The sequence below is a fragment of the Hemicordylus capensis genome, chromosome 2 (assembly GCF_027244095.1).
Source record: "Hemicordylus capensis ecotype Gifberg chromosome 2, rHemCap1.1.pri, whole genome shotgun sequence".
Taxonomy (NCBI): Eukaryota; Metazoa; Chordata; class Lepidosauria; order Squamata; family Cordylidae; genus Hemicordylus; species Hemicordylus capensis.
In genome coordinates this window covers 338,642,895-338,662,968 of record NC_069658.1, presented here as the reverse complement: position 1 = coordinate 338,662,968, position 20,074 = coordinate 338,642,895, and the positions used below count along the sequence as shown (strand labels likewise).

The 20,074-nt window shown below is 41.8% G+C and overlaps 1 protein-coding gene across 7 annotated transcripts in view; it reads left to right on the top strand.

Annotated features, from left to right (window-relative positions):
* Positions 1 to 309: 309 nt before the first annotated feature.
* Positions 310 to 20,074, top strand: part of GRIA1 (glutamate ionotropic receptor AMPA type subunit 1) — a 299,136-nt gene continuing 279,371 nt past the window's right edge. For 6 of the 7 annotated variants that reach the window (XR_008314540.1, XR_008314541.1, XR_008314542.1 and 3 more), the window contains exons 1-2: positions 393 to 822; positions 3,017 to 3,154. Coding sequence is in view for 3 of the 7 variants with exons in the window: in XM_053288236.1 (XP_053144211.1) it covers positions 741 to 822; positions 3,017 to 3,154 (220 nt within the window). In the remaining 4 variants the exon portion in view is untranslated. The other variant, XM_053288235.1, reaches the window with a different exon arrangement.

Here is a 20,074-nt window from a genome sequence, read left to right as displayed (position 1 = left end):
TAAGAATCCCCTTGGCTTCTGTTCTGAAAATCATTCCTCCTTCCCTTTGTTTCCATCCCATCTCGCCCATCATTGACTTAATGATGTGAGCTGGGAGCGGATGACACCGAGTTCGAATCCCTGGATCCCAAGAGCCGAGTAACCCTGCCGGAGGACCTATTGATCTGTGACTCAAGAGCAGAGACCTGACTCCATCGGAGTTTGCCCCTTAGGGACTGGCAGCTGGGCTCTCCTGGCGCCACCAAAAGGAATGTAGCGGGCGGGGGTGGAGGGTGGGGGGAGAAGGTGAAGAATTTGATGAGAGACGGCACACGGAGAAGCGGGCGGCGGCGTGGGGCGCGGTGGGGCTTAAGGAAAGAGACTGCAAAAAGCGGGGAGCTCTGCTGGTGAGAAGCAAGAACAATGCGAAGGAAATGAGCTTGACAGAAGAGTACTCTGTGTGTATGCGCGCGCGAGAGAGAGACAGTGAGGGTGTCTGCATGCATGTGCATGAGTGAGGGAGAGGAGGGGGGCTGTGGATGAGGAAGGGTTTCTCTCTCTCTCTCTCTCTCTCTCTCAGAGCTCAGTTAATCCTGCTGTCAGTTGGTGTTAAGGCAACGATCTAAGCGCTGGATTCCAAGAGAAAGGGACACGCAGCATAGTGGAGGAAGCGAGGACCCCAAAGAAAGACACCAGAAGAGGGGGAAATATCAAATCTATGCTTGGACCTGGGCTTCTTTCTCGCCAATGCAAAAGGGAATATGCAGCACATTTTTGCCTTCTTCTGCACCAGTTTCCTAGGGGCAGTGTTGGGGGTCAATTTCCCCAGCAACATCCAGATAGGTGAGTGTGCTTCCTTGCTATATGCTCTGTGTATGTGTGTGTGTGCGAGAGAGAGTGAGAGTGTGTGTGAGAGAGAGATTGATGGGTCTGCCCATAGAATGGATTTCCATATCAGTAGAACCGGCTAGGGGGTCATAATGTGGGATGTATCGGTTCTTCCTAGTGGGTGGTGGGTGGGTGACATGCCTGTGCTCAAAGTGCTTCTGAAATGGAGGAAGCAAACAATTTCTCTTCTCTTCATGGGAAATTCCTAGATCTGCGTCTCAGCATGTTATTTGGATGGGGATTAGGTTGAAAATCACTTCACCTTTTTTCTTTTCTTTTTTGGTATGGTTCTTCGTGTCTGTAGGTGAGGTACCTGACAAGGGAAATCAGTTCCCTCTCGTCTTTGTTGTTGCTGTTAAACAAAAGCAGAGCGATGCCAGGAAGACGTTGCGTTCACCCTCTCTTCATTGCATCCGCTTGTTTTTCCTTCTCTGAGCATCAACAATCTCTTTTTTCATTTCTCTTGTCCCCTCCCAATTCATTCACCCCACAGCATGCTATTGAGTACCGCATCTTTCCTTTCCCTTATGCCTCCCTCCTTTCTCTGGACGATGCCAATTGCTGGCACGTCCTTTGAGTAAAGGCAAGTCCTGGGCTAACCCCACTTGCAGGATCGGCACTTTTATTGCAGTTTACGTTCCCTTGCTTGCGCCCTCCTTTTGCAGATTTCTTCTGCGTCTCGCTATGAAACAAAAGGAGAACCTGGAAATTAGCAGGTTGTCATTTCTGACGCCTTCCTTGGCAACAACAGGCGCCTAAGCGCGGGTGTGTGTATGTGTGTGTGTTTGCGCACAATCTCTTCTTCCATAGCAGCAGGAATTATGCACACTGTTGAACATGTAGAAAGTATCCTACACTGTAGTAGGCTACTCTTCATGCTTTTGCTTTCTTGCTTGCTGAATTGAACCATTACAGAGAACAGTTGATATCAGGACTACTACTGTTGTTTCCTTCTATCCAGCCGCTGACTCTATTTGTGCCTCATTTGCACATCTGTACTCCAGTTGTGCCTTATTTGCATACTTCCTTTGCATTTCTAGCAAATTCACAATAAAAGTACCTTAAAAAAAGAACGCCCTAGATTCAAAGGTATGGCCACAAACTATGCTCCAATAAAGCAAGTCAGAAATAATATACTGAGATTAATGAAACTGCGAGTTGGATCTTTTTAGACGCTTCAGTATCTTACCATACCATGCTGCATTGCTAGGACCAGTAACTAACTTACTTCCATAAGCAGACCATAGAGTAGTCAGGTTTTTAGGTTGTCTTCCTGTCGCCTGAGCAGAATTCTTGGCACAGGTAACATCACTCCTGATAATAAGAGTGAAGGGCATAGGTTAATAGGAGCTGGACACAGAGAGCATGGTTTTTTATCTATTCCTCCTCTATTCCAAATTTGGTGAATTCCCACCTACTCCCCCCCGCCCTGCTCCCACATTGTCCAAAGCCAGGTGTTGCTTGAATAATGCTAGTTTTGTTTTCCTTTGTTCTGTTTCAGTTTGACAATAACTTGTTGCATAGACATCTGCTCAGTGTGGTCAAGTGCAGCAGATTGAGATCCTGTGCAAAGAAAAGGAAAGCAAGGTCCTAGTCTTCCTTGATGGTGTGAGATGCTCACCCCTTTTCCCTGATAGTACTGATAACATGAATTTCTCTAGTCCCCAAATGTCCTCTCACTTAATTCTTAAAGTCCTGTCAAATGAGGGCAAAGGGAATTAACCCGCCAGTTCTCCATAGTCCCCATACACTCGTAATTTATTCTAAGAAGTATTTTGGATCATGGTTGGTAGGTAGGTAGGTATGCATGTATGTGCGTATGCAGGTATGTATGTATTCGTGTATTGGTGCTTCCATACCACCTTTCGCTAATACAGCCTGAAGGTGGCTTTTATGTTACATAATGATCAGACTTGGCACAGGGTACCAAAAGCTTTTCTTGGTTCTTCTTTAACATGCCAAAAGAGTGCCAAAAGACTCTGTAGTTTTTGCCACAACAGACTGACATGGCTTCCTCTCTTCCAAGTGTTTGGAGTTTGACGCAAACTCCATTGCACTGAAACTGAATTAGAGAATGCCTATTGTCATTTCATGTTAAAATTCTTATTTGTTTCCCCCTTCTGTTCTTTTTTTAATTTTCTTTCTTCAGGGGGATTATTTCCTACTCAACAATCCCAGGAACATGCAGCTTTTATGTTTGCATTGTCTCAGTTCACAGAGCCCCCCAAGCTGGCTCCCCAGATTGACATTGTGAATATTAGTGACAGCTTTGAAATGACCTACACCTGTAAGTAGTGCCTATCCACAGGCAAACTTGTCTCTCTCTCTTGACTTTTTTCTGTGTCTGTTATCTTACCTGGTCATCCATCTGAAGTGTGGAACTCATGGAAGGGTTGTGGCTTTTAATTAAAACTCTCCATCAAGGGCTGTGTAATGAGATTTTATGCCCCCTCCCCCATTCCTTTTCATAGTGTCTTTGTTTTTAAGTTTAGGCAATGTTTGTTTTGCTGCAGCATTTTCTTAATACCTCTCCCAATTTTTCCCATAGTGTTGGGTTTTGTAGCTCATTGATTTGTCAAAGCACAAATGTGTGACACATACAGAACAGAAAAGCAAGTTATTTGATAAATATTTTAAAGCAGCATTTTTTTTTTAAAGCCAACAGTAATCTGTGGTTGGTTGGAAATGTATGAAAGTCAGATCCAAGTCTAGAAATATCACTAATAATGAAAGCAAGGTGAAAAATCTGAGCTCAAGAAGTTATTCTTTGACTTTTATCCGAGCACTTAAAATGTTTCTGAGAATAAAGATGCACTTTTACAGTATTTCATAAGGCGTTAATAGAGTCTTTCATAGACATCTGTGTAGAATGTTGCTCACCAGGTAATCAACCTGGTAAATGGCTCCATATGGCACCAACAAGGTGGAAGCCAAAATTATATTTTGCTATGTAACACCAAGATTATTGGCTGCTAAAAAAAAGCATAAGTGGGTAAATATTTGCATCAAATATGGGAAAAGGGAACAGGAAAAGGAACTAAGTATTTTGTTAGATGATGTCATTCTCAAAGAAAAGAGTTTTATTTGATATTAAATGAAATAATCCTATGTCAGACATCAGTGAGACCCACACTTTTTAATTAAAGAAAAACCACCCATAGAATTTGTGGCCTACCTGTTGATGTGAAATGCCTTTAGCCTCTTTTGCCATCTTGTTCCAGTTGGACATCTGAGTGAATAAAACTTGAGCTCCCATACATCAAAAGAGAAGAATCATATACACACATGCACACATCTTTCTTTCTGTGAGCATGTTGTGGCATGATGCTAATAAAGAACAATGTTTTGAGAAAGTATCCATATTTCTGTGATTCCTACTGTGCTGTTATTAATTATTATTCAAAATGGTGTATTCAGATTGTGGCTGCAACAGACAGTAGAAAACAAAGAGCTAGAAGGAGAGTGACTTTCAGGGTGAGAAGATGTTATTCTGTTGCAGAAAGAAAGGGTGTACATTTCTGATGAGTAGAGCAAAATATTAAACTTTGTGGAAAATAATGTGTGGAAAATAATGGAGCCAAATGAATGGCATCAAAACTAAACAGATCTCAGAGGAATGCAGTCTTAATGGAGTAGCTGATGAAAACTGGGACAACTAGCCGTCCCATATAACTAGATATTAAGCAGGATATTTTGTGTGTAACAACCAGACTCTGATTTGGTTTTGAATGAGACAGCTGTATTACCATCCTTTCTTTCAAAACTCTTTCTGGGTGTAACTAACTTCTTGTTGGCATCTGAACTTACAATGATGTAATAACATGAGGCATCAACCGGGGCCCTATAGGACCATTGTATAGTGGTGGGTTTGTTTTATAGGCCTGGGAGGTCCTTCTCAGCAAAGTGTGTTTATCTTTCTGTGTCCTTAATTGTGCGTAGGTAATTAATACAGAACTGAGATTGTGCTCATAATGATAGATTGGAAGAAAACCATCTCCACCTTTCTCTAGCTATAATGGAGCAGTAATTTTAACAAGTTTTACATTAGAGTTAGATTTTATGTAGAGTTCCTTTTTTGAGATGAGCCATGAAAGTCAGTCCACATCATCCAACTGCAATTATCCTCATTTGTCTTCAATTAAAAGCTTTTATGATTTGGTTCCCTGAAACTACCAAATGCAGTTTACTTATAGTCAATCTGTGCTTTGTTTTACTTCTAAAATCCATCTTAAAAGTTGTACTGACTAAGGTCCTTTTCTATTCCTTTCCTATATGTCAAGCTCTAACAGCAGAGGGGGAACTCACATTAATTTCTCTATTCTGTAATGAATACAAATCCTGATTGCTTTGGTGGGCTGTTCTTTTCATAATGTGATGAAAACATGGTCATCTGCAAATTATCCCTGTTTGTTCAATGAAGATGTAGAGAATGTTCTTGTTTCTTTGTGGGTTTTTTTGGATAACATGAATTTCTTTAGTCCCCAAATGCCCTCTCACTGACACTTTAAGCTATGCATAAAGCAGGTGGTTCTTGTGACAGTAACGATGACATGCTGTCTCCGAATGGATTTGGCATTACAAGGAAAACATGGGGGCTCCCACTCCTGTGTTTCCCTTAGAAAGCTAATGTGGGGGCTGACAATATTTTCAGGGAAGGATGGGCAGGTGGGAGGGGGTGCTTAACCCTCTCCCTACCTGATTATTCTCCTGTGTGAATGGAGGGGGCTGTTGACTTTTTTGCCTTCAAAGGGCTCTGAAACTAGAAGTGAGTCTGATTGGAGGGGAAACACAGCACAGGGGCCATTTGCAGAAGAGAACCGGTGGATGCAGGAAGAGTTAAGGAACCTCCCATTCTGCTCTCCAGTCCTTCTCTGCAAGTGCCCCCACCCCATCCCAGATCTGGTATCAAGGCAAATGTGGGCTGGCACCACATATTTGTTAAGATAACATTTATTTCTGCTCTGAGAATTTTAATAAGAGTTCTTCAGCAATTGCCACAACGACCTCATGCAACCATGCACAAATGGTGTGCAGCTTTATGATGGTAGCTGGTGAGCATCACTGTGAAGAAGGAGTGGGAGTCAGACAGAGAGCAAAAACCTAAGGCCGTGCTTTTGCAGTTCTTGAGACAGTGTTGTAAGAGTGACTTGTGATGCTGAAATGGAGCAAAAATACAGAGTGTAATATATAGAACTAGCTTGAGAAAGTGTGCGTTCTTTGCTCAGGTGTGGCACTTTGACTCGTAGTGGGAGTTTAGAAAGAAATGTCCATAACCATCAATACAGTACGCAATGTAAAAAGACATCCACTGCCATCTAGCAGGTAATAATGAAATAGAAATGGGAGTGACATACAGCGGAACTGATACCCTGTACTGACAGGCAGTAAACCAGATGCGGGAACAGACAGTTGCATGGTTGCCATGCCATTTCATCATCCTTTCATTTCATCCTTTCATCATCATTGATAAGCAGGCTATACTCTCCTGTGCATTTAAATCTTGGCTGTTTATGCAACAATATTGACTATTACCTCTAAGAAATTGAGGCCGTCTTTAAATTAAATTGGTTATAGAAGATGTTTGTCTTTTCCCCAATCTATCACAACAAGACTATCACAATGTAGTCAGTAAAAAGATGAAAACCTCTAGTGCAAATAATTCATACAAATGTCCTGCAATTTTAATTTCATGCATTTATTTCATAAAAACACAGATGTATACAAGTTTACTGGGTCCATTCAAATAACCACCTCAACACTGTTCCTATAAGAGCATGGTTTTACTTTTACTGATAGCGGCTGAGATGATAAGGAAAACTACTCAAAGTAGTTCCATTGAAACTAAAAGGACAAATTAGGCATTGCCTTATTTGTCCTTTTAATTTCAATGGAACTACTTTGAGTAGTTTTCCTTATGTCAGCCAGAGACTTTCATTTCAGAGACAATTGTAATCTTCTCTAGGAAAGCCCTATAACCAAACTATCCATAATATCTTCTTCTTTGAAACATGAAAGCCCTATTCAGACATTATGTTCTAGGAGTGTACATATGTGTTTGTGTGAAAAACTGTACCTGCATTCATTAAAAAGTGGACATGAGTATTTGCCCTCAAAAATGCATAAGTACATATAGGAAATGCACTACTTTACCTGTGTTCAACATAATGTGTGAAAAACTGCCTGTCTACAGACCTGTAACTGTGTATACTGTACACTTGTTGTACAAGTTTAGGAACATAGGAAACTGCCATATACTGAGACCATTGGTCTATCTAGCTCAGTATTATCTTCACAGACTGGCAGCGGCTTCTCCAAAGTTGCAGGCAGGAATCTCTCTCAGCCCTATCTTGGAGAAGCCAGGGAAGGAACTTGAAACCTTCTGCTCTTCCCAGAGCGGCTTCATCCCCTGAGGGGAATATCTTGCAGTGCTCACACATCAAGTCTCCCATTCATATGCAACCAGGGCAGACCCTGCTTAGCTAAGGGGAAAAGTCATGCTTGCTACCACAAGACCAGCTCTCCTCTGGACATAATATTTGAATAGGGCTTTTATTTTTAGTATTTTAAATGTTTCTCTTTCAGAATACTCAATGATGCAACAAAAAAAAAGAACTGCACCACAACACTGGGGAAGCAGCGGGGGTGGGGGGTGGAAGAGTGTTCCTTCCCTAAGCATTCCATTCTGCAATGCCATATATAGCATAATTAAAATAAAGATGATTGATCCATTATATTGTTATTGTTGAAGAAGAGTTATTGGATAACGAAGAACGATAGGATTTAGCCTTGCCAGTTTCTTACGTTTTAGAAGATATATTTGTAAATTGGATTAGCCATTGTTTTGGGCTGGGAGGAGATATTTCACATTAGAATTACTTCCCATATGGATTCATATCAGCCCTAATTCCCAGGGTGTGTGCTATCATATTTCCACATAGAAATGTGATACACACAGGAACATAGGAAACTGCCATATACTGAGTCGGACCATTGGTCTATCTAGCTCAGTATTGTCTTCTTAGGGCTGTTGCAATTTAAACTACATTTTTTGAGGGGGTGCCTCTTATTCTAAATAAATGCTATTGGGGCAAGGGAAATTTTGTAATCTTATTTATTTTGGTGTCTTATCCTCATCTCAGATCTCTGCAGTTGCTGGCACAACCATAAAAAATGTAGATACATGCCGGTGAAGCCACAGCCTTTCCAGCATAATTTTGAATGATTTTTGTTAAGGTGCTATATCCAGTCTGATGATAAGTACCACCTGGCAAAAAAATTATCAGGCTTCCCTTACATTCATAGATGAGGATATAAGAGATGGGGATCAACAGCCAGAGCTTTATATTCCTGATTTAGGGCTCATCCTAAGGTCTCAACTTGGTTTGAAGACATATAATGGGCCAGTAGCCCTTGCTAAGTATCTAAATATTTTATATAACAATGAGAACATATTATTAAGTAATGTATTCCTATGGGTTATTGGAGTCTTACAACCAGTTAAGTTTCTATTCATTTTCTGCTTTAAAGGCGAAAGGTACAATGAATGGCTTACCTGTAGGAATTGATACCAGGAGATTGGGGTCAGTCAGTCCACTCTTGGAATTTGTTTTTGAATTTCATCTTGTCATCTTTCATAACATCCACAAACCTATGAATTCCTTTTGATGTCCATAACTCAAATGAACCCAAATAAAACCTAGGGGAAAAAAAATATTTCTCAGAAAGGTTGAGGCTGGAGAAACATCTAGAGAGACAACCCCTATATCATATTAATAGTACTGTAAACAAGAATAGATTATTGGATATGGATGTGGGCAACCTTTGTTTATTCTTCCAGACCTCTTCCTCCAATGCTTGTACTTCAATAATTACCCTTTTATGCCTGCCCATCTGACCCTATCTGTTTCTCTAGCATATAATAAGATGTGACTTAGCTGTAGTATCCTGTAACAAGCAAAAAAAAAAAAAAGTACTACTGTCTGGAAGAAGAATTTAAGAGACTATTGTAATCTTCTCTAGGAAAATCCCTGTATCATAACCCACCTATCCAAAATATTTTCCAATCTGAAACACCAAAGACATGTAAGGCTATTTTCATGAGCAGGCTAACCCAGTCTAGGGCAGCCCAGCCTGGGTAAGGCTGCCTGTCTGGAGTGCCGATCCTGGCACTGTTTCCCTGCCTAACCTGACTTTCTACCCCAACCTTTAGCCTGGGATCACAGGCACATGACCAAACCATGGGTGAGGAGGGCAGGCTGGGGGAAAGCCAGGGTTTCACCTACATTCCCACCAGATGAGCTGTTTCATCTGCGGTGCGCTGTTCTGTACCCAAATGATCCATGCTGCTCTGTGCAGTGCAGATGGCAGGAGGCCGGCACTCATTTTCCCAGCCTCCAGGAATTCCAAAATGCACTATGTTGTGAGTGGGGTGCATAGGGGGATTTCCACAGGAGTGGGTGCTCTAGGCACCTGACTCTGTGTATGCTTGAGCTGCATGCAGATGGAGCATACACACAACCCAGGTGCTCGGGTTAAGGATTTGCTCGCAGTTAAAAGTTGGGTTTAAAGTCAGTTAAAAGTTGGATTAAATGGGGCAGCAGCACCCAGATCAGCCTTGATCCCAGCACTCCACACAAACAGCCTAATCCCAGCTAGGCTGCCCTAACCTGGGTTAGGCTGCTTATGAGATTAGCCTTAGAGTTTGGCATCTAGAGTGCCCAACTCCCAGAGGAATTCCCCAATGCACTTCACCCATCGCACAGTGCATTTTGGGATTCCTGGAGGCTGGGAAGCAAGTCCTGGCCTCCAGCAATCCATGTTGCATGGAGCAACGTTGATCATGTGGGCACGCAGAGGCATGCTGAAGATGGAACAGATCATCTGGGGGCAAGGAAGGTGAAGCCCTATCTTCCCCCCAGCCACCCTCCCCGTCCATGGTTTGGTTGTGCGCACAACCTTAACATGTTGCAGGAGTATACAGATGTCTGTACACTGGTACGTGACACTACATTAGGCCTACCATTTCAGTAACATCAATCTAAATAAACCATGAAAGCTTTGATGACTTACAGTCCCCAAATTCTTTTTAAAATGATCACTCCTCTTTGATAATTGTTCTTGAATCTTAAGAAAAGTGTCCTTTTAGTTTGGTTTCAATCTTTTCCACTGTTGCTTGGCTTAGTAGCAGTGAGTGGTTTAGTGACCAATCAGGTCCCCAACCTTTTGAGTTAAGTTGGCATGAGACTTAGGCAGACCTGGGGGGGGGGCAAAGAGTGCCTGAGAGAGTTGTCCCATTGTGGGGGGGTGGGAGGAGCAAGACTAGGATCATGTCAATCCATTCGTATGAGTGGTGCAGATGAAAGCAAAAAGTATGGCATATGGGTACATATGCCAACAAATATCAGTTAAATTATAGTGTTGACAAAAAAAAGTTAAGGTGATTCCCCTTTTTCTCATACCTTGTTGTTCTGTCTGATCTGTATGACGGGGTTTGAAGCTACATTTTAAAGCCTCATTCTGCCAGAATGGCTTCCTCTTTAAATTCTTTCAGTCTCTGCAAGGTCGACTGGAGGAATAGTAGTTGGTTTATGGTGGGAGCATAAACAGAGAAAATAGTTGGCTTAGTGTGTCTCATTGTTCTAGGGCAGGGCTGCTCAACTTTGGCCCTTCTGCAGATGTTGGCCTAAAACTTCCATAATCCCTATTAGCCACTGTGGCTGGAGATTATAGGAATTATAGTCCAAAATTCACTGGGGGGGGGCTACGTTTAGCAGGCCTGTTCTAGGGGAAACAAATCTACTTTGTAATCAGTGATTGAGTCCACACTATAAAGAGAAATGTTGACATAGCAGAATGGTCAGTCCTCTCAATTTAAATAATTTTGGAGCTGTATAACACCTGGCAAACCTTCTGGACTTCAGACGTCTAATTGGTACCTCTCTTAAGTGTGTTTCTTGCAACCGGAAGACTCTAGACACTCTCTATGAAGAATTTTAGTGAGACTATGCCATTTCACTGAGTGATTGAGGCCTTTGTTATAAGGTGAACATCTTGTATCTGTTATTCATGGAAGAATGCAAGGCAATGCAGTATAGCAAAGTATATGCTGCAGACCTGGCCATGGTGACACATGTCTTATTTACTTCTCATTTGGATTTCTGTAATGTATGCTATGTGGGGCTGACTTTGATAAGTGTTTGAAAACTGCCACTGGTCCAGAATATGGCAGATAGAGCCAGCTATTTGGGCGAGCTATTTGGAACACATTATTTTCTTATTATAACTACCTCAGTTTTTGATTCATTTCTGGTCCCAATTCAAAGTGCTGTTTTGATATTTAAAACCCTAAAAGACATGGACCAGCTCATCTGAAGGACCACCTTCTTGCATATTAACCTGTCCAGTATTAAGAACAGCTGTTGAGACTCTTCTCTGCACCACACAAACATTGGATCTCATCAGCATCTTATGGGGACACAAAATAAAGCCTCCTTATCTCTTCAACTGAAAGAGGAGATGTATTTCACCCATTCTCTGATGGCATTTCACTGCCATGCTAAAACCTTTCTGTTTAGGCAGGTGTTTGGATTATATCTCATTTTGGCATGTCTCATTTTGTGGGTGATGGTATTTCTTTCTTTTGTTTGGTATTATTATTTATTGTATTTCTAGTTTCTGTATTTAACATGTTATCAGTTGTCTTGGTTGGATTTTTTTAAAAAAAGAATTTGCTGTTGCACACAGTAAATGGATGGAAAGGTGAGGTACAAATGCTCTTAAATAAATAGAAAGAAGAGTAAAGAGAAAGAGAAAAAAAGAAAGAGAAAGAGAAAAATCTGCTTTCTTGGTAGATTTCTTCCCCCAATGTAACATTTCAGTGGCTTCCCTCCACCCCCAACCCCCACACCCCAGATCTGTTCTTCAAATATAGGCAGCACAAAAGCCAATGGAATTGAATCTCTGATGACATTTCACTCAATCCAACCATTAGGCTTGGAAGACTAAAACAACAACAACATAGCCCTCAGTTAGGAGGAAGAGTTAGGATCCCAGCTCCTTCCCCCAAATTAAAATCTGCAAAATTATAGCAACATAGTTTGATGAATGTGCGAGAAAATTTAGCTCAATCTTCTTAAGAGAATAGTCATATATAGCAGTAACAAGTCTAGTTATGTTGTTTCTAGAACTCCAGCTATATGCTCTCTCATGGCTCCTACTGTTTTTGGTGATATATAAAAAAAATACTAAACAAACAAATAATATATGAAATAGTAGTGTTGCCACAGTGTGAAATAATCAAGGTGAAATAAATCTCCATCTGTATTTGATCATAACCTCTACAAGCTTCTTGGTGTTTGATCTAAGCTACTGTCTACAGTGTGAAGTGATTATTGTGGATGGGAAAACTTAGAACCATTGTCAGAGAGGAGACAGCCCTGTGTTATGGCTTCTTTTCATGTTTTTGTTTTTCCTTTTCTGCAAGAATAGTAAAGGTAAAGTGTGCTTGCTGTCAAGGCAATTTCGACTCCTGCCGACCACAGAGCCATGTGGTTGTCTTTGGTAAAATACAGGAGGGGTTGACCATCGCTATCTCCTGTGCAATGTAAGATGATGTATTTTAGCATCTTTCTATATCACTGCAGTAGAATCTCTCAATTCTTGCTAGGGAGTGGAACTTGCAGGGGGCGGGCAGTTTAGCACTGAGTCTTTGGGCTCATTCAATAGCCAGCACTGAACTCTCATGCATGTGGTTGGAAAAACCTCAGACTCTTGCCCTTCTATTTTCTCTGGGAAAGAGAGAGACTTGAAGCACAGGTAGTTACATCTCCCTGTGTTCCATAGTCTCCGGTTTCAATCTTGTACCACATTTTGCAAGGTGAGAGTCCTAGCTTTACAGTCAAGTTACAACAGCAGGTGTCTCCTTGAGTACATTGTTTACCTCCAGCAATTGAATGCTTGGTGTGGCTAGGAGTTATGTTAATTTTGTCTTGGTATTCAGTTAATTTTCTTATAAGGTACTGGAGATCTGATTTGGTTGCCATAGCCTTCAAGGGCAGCAGGGGATTTCTGAGGAACTCGGATATTTCCCCCCCTCTTCGAGTGAGTCCTCATCATCTTTCCCTCCTGCATCCACAGGAGAATTTTCTTTTCAGGCCCTTAGTTGATTTTGAAGGTCATCTAGATTTTCCCTCTCTTGATTTGCCCATGCATATGTTCCAAGACATTTTCTTGCAGAACTGTAAGCATTTAAATGGCAGCTCAGAAGGACAACAAAGAACCTAAATGATCTGTTAAGGAGCAATAGTTTCCTATGAAGAGGATTTTATTTCATGCCTTCAAACTTTTTTCCAACATGGTTTTGAAGTTACTATGAAGATTTGGTTGATGTTCATGGGAGACAATATGAACTCACACATGGACACTTGACAAAGTAGTTCGAGACAGCTTATCACTGGGTTGCTGTCATCTTAACATCTATCATGGACTACATAGTTCTTCTTTTTGATTAGTTGTCATTTAGCGTATCTATTTTCTTAGCATTTTTGCCCCATATGATCTATTACTATTACCATTTCTATATGATTTTATAATTTATAATACAGTTAAAAATCATTTATTTCATTTCTCATGCTTTCCAATTATTATATCATTGGATCTGTAGGATTGTGGCCGGGTTGTGATTTGAAATCCTAGTTTCAGTTCCTTTTATGCTATTTGTGTGGAGGTACAATGGCTAACATCCTACCAAGTGTGAACACCTCATGAGACTGTGGAGGTACAATAGGAGCCCTTGCGTGGACCATCATTTATGTGTATCTGATCTAGCAGAGCCTTTCTGGAGTGCAACAAGTGCTCCAAATACTAAGGTTTCTTGTGCAACAGTACGCATGCAGGGGGACTGAGGAAGTTGTGTGAGGGCTCCCATCATGCCCCAACAGTCCCTCAAAGCTCCTATGCTTTGTTAGTCAGGATGTCAGCCACTGACATTAGGGATACACAAAACCAGAAAACACAGTTTGGTTCGAGTAGAATGAGACTTGAACTGATCTGGCTCTGGTCCAGTTCTGTGGACACTAAAGCCGGTCCCGGTCCGGTTCAAGTCTGAACTGGTTTGGGCTTGTCTCATGGTGGGGGTGGATGAAAATTCCAAAAAATTATGGCAAGGATGTGGGTTTGTTTTTTGTTGTTTAAAAAATTGGTGGATTTACCACCTCTGAGTCCTTGAGGGTTGCTGCTGGCAGCTGTGTGTGTGTGGGGTGTGTGTGTGTCTCTGGCAGTCTCCCTCCCCCCACTGGCCTCCCCCTGGTCTCCCCTGGGCTGTTCTGGCCCTCGCCAAGCTTGTGGTGGCCATTTTGGAGGCCACTGTGCATGCACATTGGCCACTTGCGTGGTCGGGTCATGACCCCGCTACGCAAATGGCCCATTTGTATGTGCGGCGGCCTCCCAAATGGCCACCACAAGCTCAGGGTGCTAAAATGGCCCAGGGGAGATCAGGAAGAGGCCAATGAGGGAGTGGAATAGCTGGACACTCCCCCCACAGCCACCAGCAGCACCTCCCAAGGCCTTAGAGGTGGTAAGTCTGCTGTTAAAAAAAGCTGAACTGGACCAGGCCTGGTCCAGCTTGAGGGCAAGCCCTCATACTGTTGCAGGGGAGCAACAGTAGGAGAGAGAACATGCTCTCAGCTCTTGCCTGTGGGCATCCCAGAGGCATCTGGTGGGCCACTGTGTGAAACAGGATGCTGGACTAGATCGGCCTTGAGCCTGATCCAGCAGGGCTGTTCTTATGTTTGTATGTAATATTGGGAATTCAGTACTGGAAAATACCATTGAATAGTTTGCCAACTCTGCAGTCTCCCAAAACTAACAAGACATGGCAATTAAAACTCTTGATGCCCACCATGCCACCTGCAAATATGTGCCTGAGGATCACATGTTAACTCATCTCTCCCCTGTAGGATCACAGTGAGCTCATCTTTCCCCCATAGCATTAGTGCATCGTTAGTCTGGATGTTAGTCTGTTTCTCAGAATGGTGCTGCTGTAATTTATTCCACTGGAAATTAATTAAAATTCAGTTTTGCAATTAAGCTTCCTCAAGCTCAGTTGTACGATACTATGTAAATTGTGTGTGCTGTTTTTGTTTATCCCAGGAGTGCCATAAAAGCAACCGAAGTGCACATTTCCATGCATTGCACTCCTTTGTGCAGCTAGGCCATTGCATCTTACTGAATTTCAGCTGTCTGTTTGTATGCAGGATTACAGCTGCAGATTTCTACACTTTATGTAATCAGAGCAATATCTATTGAATATGAGTTCATTTGAAAGGCTTCTGACTTCAGTATTTAATAACCAAGTGAAATCTAGTTAATATTATAATAAATTACCCAACCTTAAAAATAATTTCTCTTTAGATGCAGCATAAAAAGGTACTAGAAACAATTAAACTATATAATATGATGAAATCTGCAGAATCTCAGCTGATGTGACCTTTGATTTCATATAAAAATCGTTATTGTACAATTACTTTCCACGATATTGTGTAATAATGAGATAAATATAAATCATCTTCATATTTCCTATAGGGTTTGTGTATATCCTATGTGCATAACCAAGTTTCTCAACATTTATATAAAAACTGATTACAGTATAGTGCAATCCTATCCATGTTTTTAAAGAAATCCACTGTATTCAGGGGGGGTTATTCACAGGTAAGCATGCAGCCTTGGGCATTTATGATGATGTGCAATGATGGGAACATGACAAAAGTAGCAGAAGAGGGCAACCAAGATGATCAGGGACCTAGAGCACCTTCCTTACAAGGCAAAGCTACAACATATGGGGGATATCACTTCTATCTTGAAAGATCTACACTGGCCGATATGTTTCTGGGCATAATGCAAGGTCTTGGTTATAACCTATAAACCTTAGGCCCTGGGTATTTAATAGAATGTCTTCTTTGCTATGCACCCCACCGTCCACTGAGATCACTAGGAGAGGTCCATCTGCAGTTGCCACTGGTTTGTCTGGTAGCTACTCGGGGATGGGCCTTCTCTGTTGCTGCCCCAAAGTTTTGGAACGTGCTCCCCTTTGAAATATTTATTTATTTCACACAGTTCTATACCGCCCAAAACTCACATCTCTGGACAGTTTGCAACAAGCAAACAAACAAAAAGTTAAAAGAAATAAAATAAATGATAACAAATAAAATGATTAAAATAAATGATAATAAAAAAATTAAAACAGTAGTTAAAACAAAATAAATGACATAGTAAAAGTTAGAACATTACAACAATTTAAATTTTAAAACAACATTTTTAAATGATGTTAAAACTGTTTAAACAATATTTAATTAAAAGCCTGGGTGAATAGGTGTGTCTTTAAAGACTTTTTAAAAGTTGTCAGAGATGGGGAGGCTCTTATTTCACAAGGGAGCATGTTCCAAAGCTCTGAGGCAGCAGCAGAAGGCCTGTCCCTGAGTAGCCACCAAATGAGCCGGTGCCAACTGCAGAAAGACCTCTCCTGATGATCTCAATGGGCGGTGGGGTTCACAACAAAGAAGACATTCTCTTAAATACCCAGGGCTTTATAGGTTATAAACAGCACCTTGTATTTTGCCCAGAAACTTATCAGCAGCCAGTGTAGATCTTTCAATATGGGAATATATGGTCTCTCCGAGATGACCCAGAGACCAACCTGGCTGCCGCATTCTGAACCAGCTGTAGCTTCCAGACTACACACAAGGGCAGCCTCACATAAAGAGCATTGCAGTAATCCAGTCTGGAGGTTACCAGCATATGTACTACTGTTCTAAGGTCATTTATCTCAAGAAAAGGACATAGCTGGCATATCAGCCAAAGCTGATAGAAGGCACTTCTGGCTACTGCCGCAAGCTGGGAGACCGGGGAGAGGCTTGGATCCAGAAGCACCCCTAGACTGCGTACCTGTTCCTTCTGGGGAAGTGTGACCCCACGCAGAGCAGGCAGATCAAACTGATCTCTGAAGTTTCAACCCTGCACATCCGTCTTATCTGGATTCAGTCTCAGTTTGTTATCCCTCATCCAGCCCCCATTACTGCCTCCAGGCAGGCATTTAGGAAGATCATGCCCCCTCCCAATGATGCTGACATGGAGAAGTAGATTTAGATATTTAAATAAGAGCCTCCCTAACTCTTACAACTTTAAAAAAGGCAGTCAAGACACATTTGTTCACCCAGACTTTTAATTAGATATTGTTTTAATAGATTGATTATTTTTAATAATTTTAACATTCTTTTAAATCCTAAATTATTGTAATGTTTTAACCTTTTTATATGTTGTTGTATTGCTTTGTAATAGACCACCCTGAGACTTGCGTTTTGGGTGGTGTACAAATATGATAGGTAGGTAGGTAGGTAGGTAGATAGAGTTATTTCTTATGGCTATCTGTTTCTAGAACAATGTCCTTTAAAAGTGAGTTGTAGCTATTGTTATATGAAGTGTAGTCACAAGTAAAGTGATCTTGATAGCTCTTAAAGCTTCATACCATTAATTTGGATTGATCTCCACTCCTAATCCCCCACTTCAGTACGTCCTAGGGCCAAGCAAAATGTGACATTGAGTATGTAGTTTGGCCCTTGAATACTTGCTTTCCTTTGTTAAAAATCAGCTGTGGTGGTGGTGGGGTGTGTGTGTGTGTGTGTGTGTGTGTGTGTGTGTGTGTGTAAAATGACCTAGATAAAGTGGGGATGAAACATGGCTTTAATCCTTTCCTTCCACCATGGTCCCAGTCTGGATTGGGCTGCCTGCAGCTGCTCTTTCCCTTGGAAGGCAAACTCACGTTAGTGATTTGGTTTGGAACCACAGTAGAGAGGAAAGGGTTAAAGCTTTCCTCACCCCCCACTGTGGTCCCAATCCAGACTGGGGCTCCCCATGGCTGATTTTTAACCAAAAATAACAAGCATGCAGCTTGTTCTCTAGTTGGTATTACATTTGGAAGTACTTCTTTTTAAAACCTGTTGAGAGACATAGGTACAATTAGGAGCAACCCTCCAAAGAGCACTTGACCTCACTGACTCTGACTTTATGAAGTAAAATACCAAATGTCAGTGAGCAGAATCAACCCACATTTCAGAAAATTACCATTTTCATTCACAACAATAATAAACAGCACAGAAACTTCACTTTTTAATTATGTTATCAGGTACACTCCATTATACAACAAAGGAGGCATTACACCATGACTGTCCAAGATGTTCTATTAAGAAAACAGTTTATGCTTCTTATACACACACATGATTTTTAGGGTTTTGTTTAAATTAGGTTTTTATGTGCAAGGCTAGTATAGTTATCTCATATGAAGTGGAAATTTGCCTTAAAGCAATCATCTGAGCTGTGAAGGACTTCGTTCAGTAATGTCTACTGCCTGTGGGGCATTGATCTCCCTGCACTTTCTTGCACACAAGCTTTGCTCCATAGATTCAATCAGTGTGGGTAGCCTCTTGAAATGTAGAGAGAGCTCCATTTGTCCAGGTGTTTGTTTGAAATAGTTTCCTGTATGATTTGGACCATTTTAGCCACACCAATCTGACCCCTTTCCCCACTGTCCGAAAATTTGCTTGCATCATGCAGGTAGATGGCATCTGAAAGAAATGGCTGCTTGAATTTCTAAATCAGGACTTAGCATGAAAATAGAAAAAGCAAATATGGTCTGGTGTGGTGTACTAGCCCAAGGGTTAGCAGTGGTCAATGTTTCAACAAGCATCATTCAGACGAAGTTAGTCATGATGAAGCCCCATTGAAAGTTATTTTTCTATCTATCTGTCATGTTTTTATATCACCTGATATGTACATCTCTGGGTGGTGTACAAAATTTAATATATTTAAAAGTCAACACAGATTAAAATACACAATAAAAACAATAGCATAAAACAGTTATTAAAACAAATTATTAAAACTAGCTTAACCCATGCAAAGCATCTGTAAGCTAGGACTTGATTGCTCCCTTCACTCCCTGCCACAGCTCCCCTCACCTCAGAGATCTATCCACCCTCACCTGAGCCGCTCCTTCTCCTCCATCCCATTGCTTCCATCCCCCTCAGCCCTCATGGTCACTCCTCCATCCTTTTACTGCATCCCCTCACACCTCTTGGTTGCAGACCCCTATCCCCAGAGACCTCCTCACCCTCACCCCACTCCTGCTCCTCCCCTCAGGAGCAGCAGCGGTTGACTGGGCCCTTCCTCGCTGCCGCTGCCACCATGGCCACTCATTCCCCTCAGGCTGCTGACAGGTTCAGGCCCATCCCTCACCCTTCCTTCTTTCTCTCTTCCCCTCCCTTCTTTTTCTCTCCCCCACTCGCTCTTCCTCTCTGTCTTTCTCCCCCACCCTCTCTCTCTCCCTTCCTGAATTCACAGATCTTGTTCATCTTGTTTCCTCATCTAATTCACACAACAGCAGCCTCCTTCTCCTGAAGGGGCTCTTTCCTCCCTCACGACCCCTTTCTTTGCAAACCTCTGCAAACCTTTCTTTGTAAACCTTTGCAAACCTTCTTTGCAAACCATCCGTGTGTGTGTGTATTCCTCTCCTCTCCAATCAAGAACATATTCCGAACAATAACAGTTACATTCCAACTGACTTTAACCATCACAGGCTCCTCCTCCCTATCTGCATATGGAATTCCCACTGCCCAATCAGGTGCTTCTGCTCACGAATTGTGTGAGCAGTGTGTGTGTATATATATATATATATATATTCCTCTCCTCTCCAATCAAGAACATATTCCGAACAATAACAGTTACATTCCAACTGACTTTAACCATCACAGGCTCCTCCTCCCTATCTGCATATGCAATTCCCACTGCCCAATCAGGTGCTTCTGCTCACGAATTCTCATGAGAGCTGCCATGCATGGGATTTTCTACAGGTACACCTTAGAGAATTATATATTCTCTTTATTATTTAAGAGAATTCTCTTCTTATATATTCTCTATTCAAAGCCTGCCTTGAGGGTCTTCCTGAAAACAGAGAATGAGATGCTTTTATTTCAACAAGGAGCATATTCCAAAGCCCTGGGGCAGCCACAGAGAAAGCCCGGTCCTGGGTCACCACCAAACGAGCTGGTGGCAACCATTTCCACCTTTCTTCACCTTTCCAGAAGATCGTAACAGGTGGCAGCATTTATGACAAAGGAGGTACTCTCTTAAATAGCCTGGACCCAAGCTGTTAAGGACTTTA